Genomic DNA, 18,748 nt, shown 5'->3' on the forward strand with positions numbered 1-18,748 from the left:
CACTAACACTCACTCTCTAACACACACACACACTCACTCTCTAACACACACACACTCACTGTCTAACACACACTCACTCACTCTCATACGCTTTCTAATGCTCACTCCATCTAATACACAATCACTCGCACTAGTGCTATAACTACTCGTACAATTGAGTTAACGGTCCCCTGGTTGTTTTTATTAACCTGCTGTATCCATTCTCCCGTTAGCTGCTAAGATGATGGTCTACATGGACTCATCGACTGAAACTAAAGCGATGGAGCTGGCCACCTCCATTGACGAGTCCCTCGTCAACAGAACCATCGTGGTGCGTCTTCATGTCCACACGCACACGACGCACAATACACAACAAACTACACACAACACACCGACTCGCTACCAGCAGTCAGGATTCATTCAGTTAAATAGAGGATCTGAAAGACAAAAGTATAGGTTTATAGCAATTCAATGTTAATGATTGAGGATGATTGTATGTCCTGGCACTAAAGTAGTACACGGCATAGTGTAGCGTCTTATCCTAGCTATCTTTTGTTTTATACGGGAAATGAGTTAACTTAACAATTGTTGGGGCTTGCCTCTTGGTTCTATAAACATCCTTACTTTACCGACAGTGATATAATGCTGTTTCTTTCTTCTCACAAATGTACCTATTGTAAGTCTCTTTGGATAAAAGCGTCTGCTAAATGCGCCATAAATGTAAATGTATTATCAACGTTCTCTATGGAGCACCCAGTCCGACGTCTGGCTCTATCTACAGCTGGCATGTCGTAGCTCTGGGTGTCACAACAACAGAGAGTGGGAGTAAATGACTGTGAGGGCTTGCGTTCGACTTCCTGTTGCAGCACTGCTACCCAAACAGGAATCTCTAACCGCAGATGTCCCCTGAAGCAATAGGCTTTACCAGAGCTCTGTGGGGGGGGGGGGGGGGGGGGTGCCCATTTTGAGGAATCGACTGCATGCTGGGTTGAGTTTGGAAGGATAAATCCAACGGTCGACTTAGCGTTCTCGAATGTGGGCGGATCATGTGGGTCGCGAAACGGTAGCAGCTATCGGTGGATAATATTCACCGATTTTATATTTAGAATAAAAAACTAGCATACTGGAAAGAGCGTCCGATAAAATACTGGCTTATCGTTTCACCTGTTAACCTCTTCATCCCGAGAGGACGCAGATGCGGGCCACCTTATTGCTTCACATGCGCGGCAATCTCCCGTAGATTCCATATGATAGCACTATTATTATGCACTTCTGCACTCAACCTGCCAGCTCTACTTCCTTCCTCACGTACGACACACAATAGGTGCGTACATTAAGTGCCAGGACGTACGGAATACAATAAGGGTGCAAGAGGGATGTGTGAGGGGGGGGGGGGGGGGGGGGGGGGGAAGAGAGCCCGTTCCACCATGTAGACGATCATGACCTCACTCCGTCCGTCCGTCCGTCCAGATCTGCACGGACGTGCTGGAGAGCCTTGGCAACGGCGTGCTGGGCGACTGCAAGGAGCGCGCCGAGGCGTACCGCGCCGCGTGCCACAAGCTGTACCCCTACACGCTGGCCTTCATGCCCCCCGGCTACGAGGAGAGCGCCAAGATGGCCAACGGCGACACCAGCATGGAGACGGAGGAGCTGACCAATGAGATGTGAGCGCTGGCGGCGGCGGCGGCGGCGGCGGCGGCGACGGAGGAGGAGGAGTAGGAGGAGAGGGAGGAGGAGCACGTTTTTCTTTTACAGCCTGGCACTGAGCCTTGGGGTGCACCACCCAATGGCCGTTAAGGGGGAGAGGTGGAGGTGGAGGAGGAGGAGGAGGTGGAGGTGGAGGGAGGAGAGAAGGAGGTGGAGAAAGCTGAAGAGATGTCGGTTTCTCTCTGGCTCGGCTGGAGAGGGTGGACCCCCGGGAACGCTTGGCTCTTTTTCACGTGGTGAAATTCAGGACTGTGTGCGTGCGTGCGTGTGTGTGTGTGTGTGTGTGTGTGTGTTTGAACAAAATGGGAGGGGGGGGGAGAAAGAGAGAGATGTGACAAAACAGCTATTTGATTTTTTTTGTTTTTTGCTTTATTTTTTTATTAGTTATTTTTAAAAATAGCGCGTACAAACACACTGAATATCGGGGGAGGGGGCAGGGGGGGGTGGGGTGACAGACAGCTGACGTGACGAATGAGGAGGATCTCGCGGTCTTTGCCCTCGGGAGATCCAGAACAACCAGGACTGCAGCCACTACTTCTGAGTCAGCTTTAACAACACTTCCAAACACACACAGACAGACACACACACACACACACACAGACACAGACACACGCACACAAACTCTACTGCGACCAGTGTTCCCTGCATTTTAAAAAAAAAAAGAAATGTTATTTATAAAGGAAAAGAACAAACAATACTGTACTCTCTGGGACAATGGAGCCCCAGGTCTCCAGGGGAGAAGACTCGTGGTTACTGAGGGTCCAAACCCCAACCAGCGCGGACACACAGCCGTAAGGAAGGGGTCTGGCGCCCCCTAGGTGTGGTGCACGGTAGCACGGACAGCCCTGCAAGTATTCTGCCCGTCGGTGACGGTGTCCCACTGCTGACACGCGTATGGCCGTGCCCCTCCTTCGTCACCTGCCCGCCCTTCCTTGGTCCAGGGTGAACTTGGGGAAGAAGGTCTGACTCTGTAGATCTGTGTTTATTTTTCACCAGAGCTATACTCCATGGAGCCTAGCTTCTTGTGTACCGGCACTGCACACGCGGAGAGGGGGGGGGGGGTGGGGGAGGGAGGGGGAGTGTTTCGTGCTTACTTCCACACTGTCACTGCAACCATGTTTATTTGGGGTTGTGTTGTTTTGTTTTTTTTGATCTAAAAGGGTTGGATAGATCTGAGCAATACTACAGACACTGTGTAGTCCATAATGGAATGAATAAACTCATGTACTTGATGCTTATGATTTCTTTATCCGTGTAAAATGGATTGGACGGAAGAGTCTCTTCGGGACGAGTGGCATTGTTCTTTTGAGTCTGTTGTACAAAGTCTATGTTACCAAATTTAATTTTTAATTGAGTGCATGAAAACGACCTCCCATCTCCCCATGCCCCCCCCCTCAGAGGCCCTGTGAAAGATGAGCCTGCACTCCATCCCATCTCCGACGTTCTGTTGCCCACGGTTGCAGAGGATACGAGTCTACAAGTAGCACCATCAACCCCCCCCCCCCCACCCCATGTCTGTCTGTCTAGGCCCCGCCCCTCAACCTCTCCTGTTCTTTTGAGATTTTCCCTTTTTAATCTGTCCTTTTTATTTTCCCTCTTATTTTTTTTGATTCTAATGTGAACGGTGAAATCTGGGATGGCGTTGTATGATTTCTCTTTTTTTTTTATATTAAACCGGACAAAACTACGTTCTTTTTTCTTTCTTTTCATGATTTAGATATTCTGTTGTCTCCTGCAAATTCATCTCGTCTTATGTTTATTTCTGACTATCATGCATTTTAAAAACTCATTGCATTCAAAATTTGACTTGCGCCTATACAATAATCGGGAATAGATGCCAAATGTTACAAATACCTTGAACACACAAAATTATACCGTCATCTGAACAATTATTTAACAGGAAGCGTTCCGTTCATCATGACTCCAGCAGCCAATGGGAAGAGTGTCCATGATGCGCAGGTGTTCGTCATTTGAGTCTGAATATCAATTAACGATCATTTACGACCAAGTCCTGCCCACACAACGAAAAGTAGCCTGAAGATGATGACATTGTGAGTCACAGCCATGACAGTAACGTTGTGCTACAATACAATTCAAAGTAATATAAGCCTATTTTCCTTAATCTCTTTGAGACTGACTATCTCTGGTTAGCTTTCTTAACTGCTATGGAGATATCTTAGATCATGCTTTCCTGTGACTCCTTTCAAATCCATTTTTTCCTTCTGCAATACATTTTCGATAACTGTATCCTTGACATGCATGACCCCTTTCCTCTTTCCATCTAGAAGTGGAACACATAGTAGTTCATAACCTCCGTATGGCAGCTGGACTTCACGCCCAAAGAGGTTCAACGAATCTCAACATACTAATGAAACCAGCCTCTTCGTCTCTACAACACCCCCAGTCGCCACATATTAACGCCAACCAGATATTCCCCAACTAGTTAACTAGGCCTACTGGCAACTTTGATACTGTGGCGTTGTTGGAGGATCAGTTGTTTAATTCATTTCAGAATAAAAACATTTTTGGTTCCTTTATGAGTGATAAGTTTATGAGTTTTTGATTCATTAGGAGTCATTAACTGGAGTCACACCCCCATTAAAATCCATGTCTTCTGCTGAATGCAAATGTCAAATATAGGACTTGTAAAATGTAAATGGTCCTTGTAATGTAAACGTGATGCTGCTCATGTGCCTCATAGGTCGGTGTGACGTGAAAACATCTTGAGGGGTAGACTGTGATGGCATTAAATATTGCGCATTAGCCTAAACACATGCATTTAAGTTGTTTAATGGGAGGCAGTGGGAGTCCCCTCCCACTACTAAATCCAGCCCCACCCTCACCACTTGCAATCGTCACCTTGCAGTCGAGGGACCGAGTGCCATCTCCTCCGCAACTTAGTTTTGTCTGCACTTTGGGAAAGAGAAACGGACCACGCTTCAATAGTTATTTTTATCACACACATTTTCATCTTAAGAAGAATGGAGTCGTCGCTCGAGTTCTCAAACTCGTTCAGCGGCGCGTCCTCGTCGCTGCCGGCCCGCAGCAGGACCTTTAAGGTGATCGTGATAGGGGACTCCGGGGTCGGGAAGACCTGCCTCACTCACCGCTTCTGCGCCGGGGAGTTCCCCTGCCGACCCGACGCCACCATCGGGGTGGACTTCCGAGAGAGGATCGTGGACATCGATGGAGAGAGAGTTAAGGTAAACGAACCAAAAAAGAACAAACTTGTGATTTGATGTGTCACTAAATTTGCAAGGTGCCATGTACGCGTAATTTCGTGTCCAACAGTTGGATATGTTGTGCACTGGCGTAATTTTGCATCCATCGACCTTTTTGTTTGGTTTACAAGCCTTTACTTTATGGTATGCTTTGTGAGAGGGGAAGTAAGTAAGAAAATCCTTGGTCAACAGTTGGCAATGTTGTGCACTGGAATGTAAGGCGTAGTTTTGCATTCATCCACCTTTTTGGTTGTTTTACAAGCCTTTACTTGGTGTCAAAGTTCACCGTTTGGTCAAAGGGCTCTTCGCCAACACAGAGTGTGACATCAGTGAGAAAATGCAATAAAATAATCTGAAAACTTGGTATTTATAATTTTATGGAGGTGACAACTTCGGTGCTCCATACTCGTTGTGTGAAAATAAGCCTTCCCAACGTGTTGGGCTTTTGATAACTTTTGATAACATAAATATGGTTCAACTCAACTGTAAAAGAAAAAACGTGGGTGTGCTGTGCATGCATGACGAATACATAATGGTGCTGTTCTTCACGCTGTTGGTAAAAAGCACATGATGGAGGAAGCAAGTCATACACACAGAGGAAGCACTTTTTTACTTTCTGGTTTACATCGAGGGAAGAGGGGGGTCGAATTAAAAGGACAATATTGACAGACTGACACAAACGGTTGCTATGTAAATGGGAACCGACTATTTGTTCATAGTGGAACCCGAGGCCATGTGTGGTAGAAAATGTTTTATCCAGGTAGCCTGTATCAATGATCTGGTGCCAGAAAAACCGGCGTTAAACTGAGCTTTTGTTTACACGTTTGTGTACAGTCAGCCAACAAACATATTGTACATTGCGTGCCTGCACGGCTATTTAAACGTGTCAGATATTTAAACGTGTCAAATATAGCACTGAAAGAAAAACAGACCTATTCACCATAGAGACCTATGCGTATTGACGTGTGTGTATTTGTGTGTTTGTGTTTGTGTTTGTGTGTGTGTGTTCACATTATGTGGATGAGTCCAACATTTAAAACCAATATCGTCGTATCTTCATGCATGCCTCATCCCGTTATCCAACCTCCACGTCTCCTCTGTCGCGTGCCCCCCCCCCCCCCAACAGCTCCAGATGTGGGACACGGCTGGGCAGGAGCGCTTCAGGAAGTCCATGGTGCAGCACTACTACCGGAACGTCCACGCGGTGCTCTTCGTCTACGACGTCACCTACCCGGCCAGCTTCAGGGGCCTGCCCGCCTGGGTGGAGGAGTGCCGGCAGAACTCCCTGGGCCAGGACATCCCCAGGTGAGCGTCTCGCCTCCGTTTGAAGCCCCAACACATCGGACCCTAAAAGGGTCTTGTGGGTTCACTTCAGGGAGTACAAGGCAGCGGTAAAAATAGATTTGGGTGACAAAAAACGAACATACAACAAAGAAAGGACATGTAGAAGGAACACTGATGAAATGACGGGGGGCTCTCGAGGAGTGCTATATACATTACCGGGAATTCCCCGCTAGGCGTAGACTATGTACATTACTTTTGGCATGAGTCTGTGACAGGCTTTGGAGTGTTGACTCCCAAACGGACAGTTTGGGAGTCATTGAGTTGCATCGACTGTTCCCCGTACCCACAAACTGCGTTACGTTGCAGTCACGCTGTTGGATTGTTCATTTAACCGCCACCAGGCTGCTGTGAAATGCGATTATATTATATTTGACTTGAAAGATGAGTAACGGCACCACGTTGAGGCCGGCACGTGGCTCAGGAGGTAGAGCGGGTTGGCTGGTGACCGGAAGGTTGCTAGTTCGATCCCCCGGCTCCTCCTAGGTGAGTGTCGGGGTGTCCCCTGGGCGAGAGGCCTCACCCTGACTGCTCCCGACGAGCTGGCTGTCGCCCTGCGTGGTTGACACCGCCGTCTGTGTGTGTGGCTGTGTGCATGAATGGGTGAATGTTAGGCCACATTGTAAAGCTCTTTGAGTGGCCACTGGTTAGAAAACTGGATATAAATGCAGTCCATTTACTATTTATATTTTACCACCACCAGCTGTCAATGAGATGACGTCATATTTGACTTGAAATGTAACAAGACATTGAAACGGCACTACATTTAAATTGACATCAGGGGTATTTAGCAGACGCTCTTATCCAGAACCACGTACAATATATATCATGTGTCCTTCATGAAATGAATAACCTCTGCAGAGATGAGGAATCTTTAGTGATTTCTTGTAAAACGTCCAAGACATTTTTTTAATCGGGGATGGCGTGCCGGCCGGTTAACCATAAGGAGAGTGCCGGCTTTGAGTTGTAGGCACTGCGATCCGCCAGGTATCCGGTCGCGGTCACGCTCACCGCAACACACTCCCAACGGGCGGGGCTAATGAATTCTGGGGGCCGCTCTCCTCCGCAGGTTCCTGGTGGGAAGCAAGGTGGACCTGCGAACGCCGGGCGGGGCCAACCAGGTGAGCCGGGAGCAGGCGCTGAGGTTCTCCCAGACCCACAACATGACTCTGTTCGAGACCTCCGCCAAGAACCCCCTGGCCAGCAGCTGTAGCGCGGGGGGCCGGGGTCCGGGGAGGGGCAGGGGCGGGGCCCCGGAGGAGGAGCCCTTCCACCAGGACACGGTGGAGTCCATCGTGACGGCCGTGGCCGCCCGGCTGCGGAGAAACCGGAGGCTTCCGGAGCAACTGCACTCCAAGGGAGGGAACAGCTCTTTTAAGATCCCGGCGGACAAGAAACCTCTGGAGAAGGGGCACTGGGCGTGCACCTGCTGAGAGTGAGAGAGTAAGAGAGAGAGAGAGTGTGTGAGAGAGAGAGAGAGAGAGAGAGTGTGTGTGTGTGAAGGAGAGTGAGAGTGTGTGTGTGTGTGTGTGTGTGTGTGTGTGTGTGTGTGTGAAGGAGAGTGAATGAGTGTGTGTGTGTGTGTGTGTGTGTGTGGCGAGAGTGAGAGAAAGTGAGTGTGTCTTAGAGTGAGTGAGTGTGCGTCGAAGAATCTTAATTTGTAATGATTTCAAATGAAATGTTGTATTGTAATTTTTAGCTTTTAAATAGTGATGTTATTAACTTTTATGTTTTCTTCCGTTTTTCCATGCTGTGTAAAATAAAATACCATGTATACGTGTATAAAACATATCTCTTCTTCTCCATCATGTCGCTCAATAGCACGACTGCCGTAAGTGATAAATCCAAGGCCCCAGTCTTGAAAACCAGGTTCTATGGCTTTCTGTATGACCCCGATACAAGACAAACGCCACTAAACACATTCTAACAAACGCAACAGAGCACTTGTTGCAGTGGCTTTTAAAAAGAGCTTCGTACGAGACTGATGGCTTGTCGGGAACCAACCTCCAACTATCCTATATGTTTGTATACAAGTAAAGGTGACGGTTTTACAGTGGATTTCTTACATCCTCCGTCAAGATTTTTGACATTCAGGAAAGGATAGACAAAGGTTGATATTGTTACAATGCTGCCGAGGCAGAGCCTCAGCTGAAGCTCATTAAGTGAGATGCTCCACATTTCCTCGAGTGCGGAGACGTCAGCCGGCGTCGTAGTCTGAGCGGCCCGCCGGTTCAGTCTGAGCGGAGAGGAGTTCTGCAAAGTCATGCATGCTTGTGCATCGCTGCCCCGGGAGACGCAGAGGGTATCGCGTGTGTTTTCTGTGAGTGTGTCTGTCCGACGGATGATTAAGGGTGGTCACATGACAACGTCACACTTCCCAATGTGGCACACAATGCCGTGCAATACGAGACGTGTGTATGTGCAGATGTGGTATGAGGCTGCAGTAAGTTAGCACAGGGCCGTCACATTCACCAGCTCACTGGTAAGGTTTTCCTCCCTCCTTCCTTCCTGCTTGTCTTCTTTTTAGAACAATTGGTCTGCATTTACAAACAGGGGGTTTTCCTTATTAATTTGTGCAATTATTGTCACAGAAAGTAAAATACATTGTTAATTCATGTAGACACTCACTTTTAACTAATCAGGATTTATTTCCGATCCTTTCCAAATGTAAGATACAGTACAATTTATTTGTATTTTGTATATGAAAAGATACAAAGGGGAAGTAATGGTTAGGTTTTCTTATTTTAATTGTATTTTAATAAGTAATTATGTTGGGGGGGGGGGGGGGCGGTGTGTGTGTGTGTGTGTGTGTGTGTGTGTGTGTGTGTGTGTGTGTGTGTGTGTGTGTGTGTGTGTGTGTGTGTGTGTGTGTGTGTGTGTGTGTGTGTGTGTGTGTGTGTGTGTGTGTGTTGGGGGGCAGGACAACTAATCTAGCAAGGAGTGCTAGATTAGTTGATTAGCTGGTGTACCTTCTTCCTACACATAGGGAGCGCCAGATATCACATGATAGAGGGTGTGTGTCTGTAGGTCTGTCTGATTGGCTTACATTAGAATATGAAAAAGCATTAAAATAGTAAAATGAGCAAATAATATGTTTAGAAGGTAAAGAAAAGTCTACCATCAACAATCATTAATAATTAAAGAAATTCTAAACATTAAAATTAAATTAAATGCAGCCGAAAGGGAATTAACAGTTTAGAAATAGGATCAATATTTGTGTCATTCTCAACCTCTTTCTCTCCTTCAACTATTACCTATTTATCTAACATGCAGTTAGTATAAAGTGAAATATGAATTGTATTTAACAGACATTGAGTGGCATTTCCATAAAATACAGTAACGTGGGTCTGATGTTGTGATCTGCGTTGCATGCTGCTCTCTGATTGGCTATTTAGAGTCACAGGTGCGCCAATTGGGTGTGGAGCCAATGAGGGCACAGTTACACAATATACCGACCGAAAATACCAACAAAAATAAAACATAAACAATACAAACATGCGAAAAATATATGCACGAAGTATTGCCCATATGCATTGTTTTCCAAAAAGTTTTCCTCTTGATTTTGCATCGTTGATAAACTTTTAGTTGTCATGTCTCCTTAGGGGATGGGCAGATGACGTAGGGGCCGAGGGGGGTACATAGGGAGGCTTCGTACATTGCGTTCCATTCACTTCACCTCTCACTCAGCAAACCTCCTGCAGCCAGTGACCACGCTTCTCCTCGACTCCAGACACTGAACCCAGCGAACATGTTCTGCAGGCGGGCATTGCAGCGCTTCGGACCCCTGACTCAAAGGGCAGCCAATCCGTCACTCAGAAATGGTGAGTAATGCACTGTGTAAAGCTGCCGCTGTTTATTGAGATTGGTTAATTAAGCAGCGTGGAATATGCAATCGGCAATTGAGCCATGCGTTTTGCATTAACGCTCGCAAATTTCGATTACATTTGAACGATATATATTTTAAAGTAGACCACTTGGAATTGTCGCAATGTAATTGCTTTACGCGTTTAAAGTGACTGTTTACAACTGAATGTAGATGTTTAGAAGTGGTGCTCCGTTCCAACACAAAGGAGGTGTGTCCTAGCGCTTTGGGAACACCGAGTTCTGCACAAAATGTTTCCAACGCTTGCAGAGTTCAGTTTTATCATTTGCGCATTTCTAATGTGCTTCGGATGAACTCAATAATTTGGTTTGGGGAACTGAATATTGAGGCCTGGCTTTCTATCTAATGCGACCAATAATCTCAAGTTCTTTGTCTATACAATATAGGCCTTATGCAAAGTAACATTAGGCCTAATGCAAAGAAACTGTAGCCCTTGCCTAGACTATTGGCGGTGAGTCAATCCATACATTGAATTTTAAAATGCATTCATGAAAGTGTAGTTTGCAGCCTACAGGGAATATGAAGTGGACGTCACTCCACGTTGCACGTTGACCTGCCCGCACGCTGTCTAGAGGTCGCCCCCCGTGCCCCCCTGCTGTGTGCAAGCTCCTGCCCTCTGCTGTCTCAGAAGATGGCGTCCTATGTGACGTAACTTCACGGCCCCTATAGGTCATGCTCAGCTGTATGCGCGCAGTATGTCCAGCCGTTACATGACGCCAGACAAACTGCCTCTTCCAGCCCTGCCCCCCCAGTCGGTGCTCCTGCGAACTCTTCCACGTACAAACTTTTTTTTAAACAGCATTTTCTTGTGCACCAATGGTTGAAGGTAATTTAATTGGTGTGTAGTATTGCACATGTCGACCTGTAGGCAAAGTGCTGATAATTGGAAGCGAGGGTAACCCCTTTGGCAGCCTCTTGTTTAAATTGGCTGACAAAGCTTTCAAATTCGTTTTTGTTTTGCTCTACCTTAACCTTGTCTCAGGGATTAGATGATTACCCTTTATAAATACTCTACTTGGCCATGGCCGTGGCGACACTGCTGAGTCAAAGGAATTAGTACAGTCAACGCACGCAGTGGCTTCTAACGTGGCTCCCTCGGAGTCCATGACACTTGTTCTTTGCATTCCTGGTGACAGACAGAGCAGGTGTTTTACTGGCCTGTACATTGTGTTCTGTCATGCTTTGCGTGATAGCATTCATAAGGCACACTTTACCTTCTACACGCATGCTTAAAAACACCATGTATCTATATTAGACTGACCAGTCAATGTGTGGCAATACAACAATTATTTGAGCTGCTGTTGAAGCCTAAGACATTATGGTCTGCACATTGCCACTTATGTGCTGTACACGTCAATTACTGCAGGTGTGGGCCGCCGGCTTTGGTGTGCCTGTGTTGACCGGTCTAGGTAAACAATCGCGTGGGTTTTGATCTTCCAAGAGATTACACAATGGCGTGTTTGTATTTATGGCCTGCTCCCCATGCACCACTGGCAATCTGATTAAATCTGATCACTCGGCACACAGGCTGCGTGTTGTTTTCGTAGCACAACACACGGAACCAATATGGGCCAGCATAAGTCGGTGGAAGCGCCTTCCTCTCAACTCCACCTGGGTCGTGTTTGGTCTCAGAGTGCAGCACGCTGTGTCTGTAGTTCAGTTACCTAAACCTGTGGAAGCCAAGCCCTGCCACCAATGATGGATAGTTCTTGTTTGGAGACGTGTACGTCTAAATAGCTCAAATCAGGAAGTGCGCGTGTTTGTGTTTCTGCGTGTGTTTACATGGGGCGGAGGGAGGCTATAATCGGGGACAATTCTGTGTTGTGCTTGGCTGCTCGCAAATCTTTCCATCTCCTGTGTGTCCAACAAGAGGGCACTGTAAGAGGATTATGCGATGGGGGCTGTGTTGTCTCCGACGCGACGCACTCTCATTTTGTTTTGTATACCAAGGTCTGACCATGGGAACTGAAATGTAAAGGACGGGTTTCCGATGGCCCATAAATCTAGCATCACATATTTTTGCTCCGAATTCCAAAACGCTAAAACGTGTCTGAAATCGCTATCTTGGAAGAATCCATTTGAATCAACTGTTCATCCATGACGGAACAGATTGTGTCAGGAATGCTAATGCTTGTATTGTGTTTATGACGTTAAACATCTAATTCTTGATCTTGTCCCTCCTCGCAGCCGTGCCCGTGCGACACATGGCCTTCGGCATCCCCGGCTCGTCCAACATGGCGTACTTTGTCATGTGTGGAGGCGGCCTCACGGCGGCCATGGTCTATGTAAGCATCACTTCAGTTCCGCTAAAACTCCATCACCTAGTTGAGAGCAGTGTTCCTAAATGAGTCAGTTTTGGTATGTAACGTTTTTCCGGCTCGTGTATAATTATACGTTTGAATTATGCACACAAACCCAAGGTACTGTCTAGCTGGTGACGTGCTCTTAATGTGTTGTGCAAACATGGATCTTTGAATCTTGTCGCCTTTCTCTGATGATCTAGTGCCGTTGAAATTGAATCTAAGGTCTTTCAAATGGGGCCTAAACATTCATAGAACACTCGGTTCAATTTTATTCCTGTTGGTCACCAGCTGACGTATACATGTGCTGTTGGCGTTGTCTATACATTAGATAAAGTTGGCATAAGGGTCACTCCAAAATAATAATAGTTTGGTATGACTGTTCACCCTGGATGAGGGTCAACAATGACCTTTTGTAAAATGGTTCTAGTTCCCTTAAACCCAAGCATGTCCTGCTCCCAGGAAACGACACTCTGAGCAGGGCTCGACTGACATGAAGCGTTAATCAGCCATCTATCTCTTTACAGCCTTTGAGTTTTGCACAAGCATGTCTGGTGAGAATAACTGGTTAAGTCATCGGGCAGACATTTGAACAGCCTGTGCTTCAATACTTGCTTGGTGATCATATCTATTGTAGTGTTTCAATGTGAGATGTAAATAATGGTATGTATCTGTGCCCTGAACAGGCCTACAAGACAGTGAACGGAGACAGCGAGAGGTACAACGACAGACTGGCAGAGATTGCCGCCCCAAAAGAAGGTGAGTGAACAGTCATCAATCTCTTGGTTATATTTTGGTGAGGTAAGCTTCTTGTTTCGTTCTGAACCAAATCTCACGAACGTTTGACGCAATAATATCCAGTCGTACTTTGTATTGAAAAGGAACAAAAAAATAGGCATGGAAGGGCTATCTCTCTTCCATGTTGACTCTACGTGCTGTAGGAACCCAATTGGCATGCAGCACAAAAGCCTCTTATCAGAGATGCGTGTGACGAAATTGCATTAAAGAGTTTCCAACATTTCGAAAAACTTGTGGGTGAAAAGAATCCCCTCAAATGGTTTGAGACCGATGAGGTGCTCGTCTCTCACGCGTTGGCAGGTTAAATCGCCCACATACCGGGCTTGCTAGACTGGGCACCTTGAATAGATTAGTCTGGCCTGTCCGATCTGCTTTGCATCAGCCGTGTGTTTGTCAATGGACTCAGTCTGGGGCCGCAGGGAGCCTGGCTCTGTGCCCCGACCAGCTAAGTAGTTGTGGGCCCCGTCCCTCTCTAAAATAGCTGGGAGACTGGTTAAACTGGTCAAAATTAGAGCTGAAATCCCCTATTGACTTAAATTCAAGCTTTTGGAGTCACAGGAGTTACTTGCGTAGGTTGAAGTGAACTCGCCATTGTGATGGTGACCCTCAAGGTATACTTTGTGACAAATTAGGAATATATTTAAAATTTTAAAATTAGTTGAATACTGCAACTTTTTTTTTTCTATCCCACTCGGTTGACTTTTACTCTACGAGTTCAAGCTTGCGGCTCACTTTGATTATTTCAGTTGAACATGATGGAGACTGGTTCCATCTGCTGCCTTCACTTTCAATCATTTTTCATACTTTATTATTTTACCCGCTGATTTTGGCTTCAAGGCAAATTAGCTTCACTTAAGCTGAGAGTTGACTGTTTAAACTGTTTAATTCTCTCGCTCAGTAATGATCCGTGGCTTAGTAGTTGAGAGGATTATCATTTGACCCTCAGTGTTTGATCCTTGTCACCCTTAGGCGATTAGTATGCATGGTGATTGACTGCAACGTGTTGGTTCATGTCAACAAAAGCAAATTTTCCAGACGATAGCAACCGATTGCTGACGCTAAAGTTCTTGGCCGTAGTCTATACAACATTCACATAAGCAAAGATCTGTTAGGTGGAACTTTGCTACTGGCATAAAGTAATGCGTCTTTAATTTAATGTGCTAAATAGATTGGCTAGTGCCTCAAGTTTACAAAATGGTTTCATAAAAATATCGATCGTAGATGCTAGTGACTAACAAAACTCTTCTCAGATATTTGGATTATACCTAGCGTGGTTTCAATTGATACAAAATCAGAGGGGTAACTTTCTGAAATTCCTAGTTCCTCATCTCAGCACTTGTCCTCTCCTTCCTTAGCAGCTCCAGAGGCTGAGCCCACACCAGCAGCTCCAGAACCGGCAGTAGAGGCCGTCGCAGTCGAAGCTGTAGAGGCCGTCACAGTCGAGGCAGTCGAAGCTGTAGAGGCCGTCACAGTCGAGGTTGTCGCTGTAGAGGCCCTAGCCGTAGAGGCTGAACCCGCAGCAGTGGAAGAGGCGGCCATCGAGGTGGTAGCGGAGGCTCCGGCGGCCGAGGCTGTATCGGAGACCGCCGCCGAACCCGCCCTGGAGGTCGTCGCTGTCGAGGCCGTCGCCGTGGAGGCCGTTCCTGAAGCCGCTGTCGTCGAAGAGGTGGCGCCGGCGGAGTCGGTTGTCGAGTCCGCTGAGCCCGCGGTGGAAGAGGCCGCGCCCGCCGCCACAGAGGTGGCTGACTCGGTCGAGGTCGTCGTGGAGGAGGTGGCTGCCCCAGCGGAAGCCGCCCCGGTGGAGAGTGAGGGTACAGTGGTAGTAGAGGACATCCCTAGCCCCGTTGAGGTCGCCCCGGAGGCCGACGCCGCCGCTACCATCGTAGCAGCGGCCTAAAGCGCTGGCCCACCCCCAGTAGTGCTGTAGTTAGCTGTGCTGTGTTTTCCTAAACTCTCTTCCCAACAAGGTGGACTGGAGGGGAGAGTCCCAAAGGGCGAGGGGAAACTTGTAGTCACACACGCCGAAATGCATACCTGCTGCTGACTTTCAGTCTGGTAAAAGGGCCATTTAAATGCCTCACTCTTGAACATCTTTTAAAAAGATGGTTTCAAGTACTTTACAGATTTTTTGTCTGTGCCTTACTATGGGCCAAGGACGAAGGCCTACTACCCCCTGTTGTCTTTGTCGTTGTTGGGAGTTGTGAGTTTTGGTCCTTTGCAATAGGAGTCTTAAGCCAACCCAAATGCCAGTTCCTAGTGTTATCTGAACTGGTTCACTGATGGGAGGGTGTAAAACTTCGTTTCAGATGATATTTCATTGTTCATAAATGTGTATTCCTGAGTCATGTTTAACTTGCAATTAGTTCAACATCTGTCGGTTATTCTGTTTGAATAGCAATCACCTTTTCTAGAATGATTCACTCCAATTTGAATATGACTGTTCATTTCATTAATCATCCAGCATCATCACCCCTCATTCTCAATCTTCATTGCATTTTTGTACTTGGAACTTTGACATGCCAAGTGGATGATGAGGAAAGAAGTTATTCAATAAAGAATTGCAAATAATTGTGGTCTTAGTTTCAAATTGGTTTAATCTCCTTCTGATCAACAAATGCCTTCCCTTTAAAATCCAAGTATGAGGTTTTCATCAACTCCTCTGAAATCGTCAATCTGGGATTTGATTTAGATTTTTGCAAACGAAGGCATGGGAATTCTAAAATGTATGCATTATACTTCTGTATTTTGGAGCTTTGTTGTGCCTCAATTATACGTACGCATAATGGCTCAGTAAACTCAATTAATACAGATGCCACCATGTTATGCATGTACATTAAGCAACAATTGACTTTTTTTCATGTATATTCGACCCTAAACCACATGAATTCCTGCATAAACAGCCAATTTAGGTCAGACAGGCTTTGTCTGAGGTTGTGTAGGTTTAAATTGCAGAATTGCACTTTAAATCATGCCGTCAATTTCAGAGGGGCATTCCTCCCTTTGTACTCCCCAGGCTTTCTTCCAGGTCTTATCACTGCTGTGAGGGCTTGGGCTGGCTCTACAGCTGGGATCGCGGCCGCTACTGTGGCTGAGAAAAGCGCCGTGGATGTTCTCCGGCCCGTGCAAGAAAACAATCTGGTCCTACAGGCATCGAAAGTCCTCGTAGACCAGGACGAAATAGATTCTGAAGGTGCTCCTAACGTTGAGATGCCTGCCGACGCAACTGATGTCTCGGGAGATGCAAATACTCTCTATTCGGAGGAGGTGAGACCCGAGGAGGTTACAGGGCCAACGGTGGAGGAGTCGGCCGTGTCGGAATCTGAAGTGCCTTTGGAGGAGGAGGCTTCAGTGGGGAAGGAGGCTCAGCCAGAAGAAACGGACGAGGCTGAAGAGCCCACTGCTGAGGAGGCCCTGGACGTCGTAGCATCCTCTCAGGGAGAGGACGGTACTCTGGCCGGGAACGCTGACCAAGCAACCGAAGCTTCAGCAGTTTCCGAAGAGGAGGCCCCTAGGGAGGCGGGGCCCGACGAGACGGGCGCGTTGGAAGAGGAGTCTGCGCTGATCGGGGAGGCGACGGGCCACCCGGCAGAAGCAGACTCCGGATCCGATGTGGAGATTATTCAAGCTGTTGAGCCACTGTTGACATCGGAGGCCCCAGTGAAGGATGCTGGACATTGCGTATCCTGTCACGCTTCTGATAACGCCGGAGAGGGAGTGGCGCCACCTGGTGGGCTTGAAGTAGAAGTGCAGCAAGTGGTCGATGGTGACAGTGGGGAATCCATGGATTTAGCAGAAGCTACTGAGGGAGTGTCTGCTGTGGACGGACAACGTAAGATGGACACACGTATGTTGCACAGATGGTTTTCTGTAATGATAGGAAGCCTTTTTGGGCACCTTCGTATACAACCTGATATATTCACATTCAGAGACGAATCCAAGTGATTGTATCTCCTCCATCACATATCTATGACATTATGCGCATTGGTTATAACACAGTTGTAAAGACTTCCAAAGTTACATAAATAACAAGTCACTTGTAGGACTCGAGTCGAAATAGTTTAGGGACAGAGATTTTAATGTGAAGTAAATAGAGCAGAAAAATGATTACACATGTCTTAGAAAGATCCACTCAATGTCAAAGGTTCAAGGTATCTAACATTGGTATAATTGATTATCCCACCTATCCTTCTCTTGTGTTTTGCAGTGGCTGAGAGTTTGACGTTGGTGTCAGCCGAGTCGTGAGAGCAGGGAGGTGAAGTTATCTCCCCCGACCAGTCCTCTTTCCATGATGGGTCCAGCTTGGTGGAAAAACTGAGATATGCTTCTTTAGTTATCGTCTGCCTCATAGCATAATTGCCGAAGTCATATTAAGGCCACATTGTGATATCGAACCGAAATCTACCATGGACCTATAAAGAAACTCTACTCTCCTATGCTGCTGATTCCCTGTGCCTCATTGGCTGTATCCTAAGCCAATCAGAGCGCTTTTTACATTCCATATTCTCTATCTGCCTAAGTCATTGACTTGGGCATTTTTTACACTAAATACAAGATTCACCTTAGAATCGGACTTAGGAATTATGCTATGAGGCTAAGGAAATGAAGTTGAATGGTGATTCTTATTTTGCATTATCCTACTTTCCCCATGCTGTCCCTGTTGTGTTGATGGGAGGGCATCTTGTTATGGTTTTACCACATATCTTCTTCAACATGTTAACACATTAACACATATTTTTGTGATAGATTGAATATTATATAATGCAGTTTAATTTCAAAAGTAGACGTTGGTGTCATTAGGTCAAAAAGTGTTACATTTCGATTCATATTCTAAGAAATAAGAAATTGAAGGTAATTTATATCTATATTTATCATATAAATACAATGTATATATCCAAACACAGTATATGTTTATTATTATATCCTTATTTATTATATATTTGTTTTTCGTTAATATCACATTGTGCAATATGTCTAATAGTTTGGACGTCACATATATTTGTGTTGAATAATATACTTTTATATATTTGAAGTAATCGAATAGACCAATTAAATGTCAAGGATGAATTTGAATTTCATTACTAAGGCAGTCATCTTAACTTCTTTTGATTGAGGTCTATAGGCCTATGGCCTATATTTTTGTATATGATTTGGGAAGTTTTAATAAACAATACCATTGTGAAATTAAATGTGAGTTATAACGTCATCTCGTTCGTTTAATCTTTCATACCAATGACAATCTCAAGGGCAGGCCTACGTAGAATCAAATTATATGAAGGATTTGATATGAAAGGTTTATGCAGGTATAAATGGATCAAAGAAACGAGAGGACACACAAAGATACAAAGGTTAAGGAATTGCATCCTAGATTCTTAGACGTTTTCAATTGGTGGACTATTGATTGACAAAGAATAAGCCATTACCGGAACCACAAAGTAATTTACATTCAGGGCATTTAGCAGACGCTTTTATCAGAAGCGACTTACAATAAGTTAATTGGTCAAAATAATTAAGATTAACGT

At 46.0% G+C, this 18,748-nt stretch overlaps 4 protein-coding genes across 7 annotated transcripts in view; all 4 read left to right on the forward strand.

Annotated features, from left to right (window-relative positions):
- Nucleotides 1-18,748, forward strand: part of LOC115540522 (N-alpha-acetyltransferase 15, NatA auxiliary subunit) — a 38,498-nt gene that overhangs the window by 18,119 nt on the left and 1,631 nt on the right. Inside the window, exons 19-20 of one of the 2 annotated variants that reach the window (XR_003976205.1) lie at nt 213-310; nt 1,450-1,977. Coding sequence is in view for 1 of the 2 variants with exons in the window: in XM_030351914.1 (XP_030207774.1) it covers nt 213-310; nt 1,450-1,647 (296 nt within the window). In the remaining variant the exon portion in view is untranslated. Of the gene's footprint in view, nt 1-212; nt 311-1,449; nt 3,374-18,748 lie in introns of those variants that run through there. The other variant, XM_030351914.1, reaches the window with a different exon arrangement.
- Nucleotides 4,496-7,744, forward strand: LOC115540549 (ras-related protein Rab-33B). Its single transcript, XM_030351960.1, has 3 exons — nt 4,496-4,889; nt 6,034-6,212; nt 7,318-7,744. Exons 1-3 carry the CDS (start codon nt 4,668-4,670, stop codon nt 7,679-7,681), a joined length of 765 nt encoding a protein of 254 aa, XP_030207820.1. The 5' UTR covers nt 4,496-4,667; the 3' UTR covers nt 7,682-7,744.
- Nucleotides 9,805-15,797, forward strand: LOC115540548 (cytochrome c1). 2 transcript variants are annotated; one of them, XM_030351958.1, is made up of 4 exons: nt 9,805-10,069; nt 12,319-12,416; nt 13,118-13,190; nt 14,585-15,797. In XM_030351958.1, exons 1-4 carry the CDS (start codon nt 9,997-9,999, stop codon nt 15,124-15,126), a joined length of 786 nt encoding a protein of 261 aa, XP_030207818.1. In that variant the 5' UTR covers nt 9,805-9,996; the 3' UTR covers nt 15,127-15,797. The 2 variants fall into 2 exon arrangements, with proteins under 2 accessions (XP_030207818.1, XP_030207819.1); XM_030351959.1 differs by having other exon boundaries at nt 14,588-15,797.
- Nucleotides 15,941-18,415, forward strand: LOC115540544 (retinitis pigmentosa 1-like 1 protein). Of its 2 annotated transcripts, none has more exons than XM_030351951.1 (2): nt 15,941-17,073; nt 17,434-18,415. In XM_030351951.1, exons 1-2 carry the CDS (start codon nt 15,951-15,953, stop codon nt 17,469-17,471), a joined length of 1,161 nt encoding a protein of 386 aa, XP_030207811.1. In that variant the 5' UTR covers nt 15,941-15,950; the 3' UTR covers nt 17,472-18,415. The 2 variants fall into 2 exon arrangements, with proteins under 2 accessions (XP_030207811.1, XP_030207812.1); XM_030351952.1 differs by having other exon boundaries at nt 15,941-17,058.

This window comes from Gadus morhua, chromosome 3, assembly GCF_902167405.1.
Source record: "Gadus morhua chromosome 3, gadMor3.0, whole genome shotgun sequence".
Lineage (NCBI taxonomy): Eukaryota > Metazoa > Chordata > Actinopteri > Gadiformes > Gadidae > Gadus > Gadus morhua.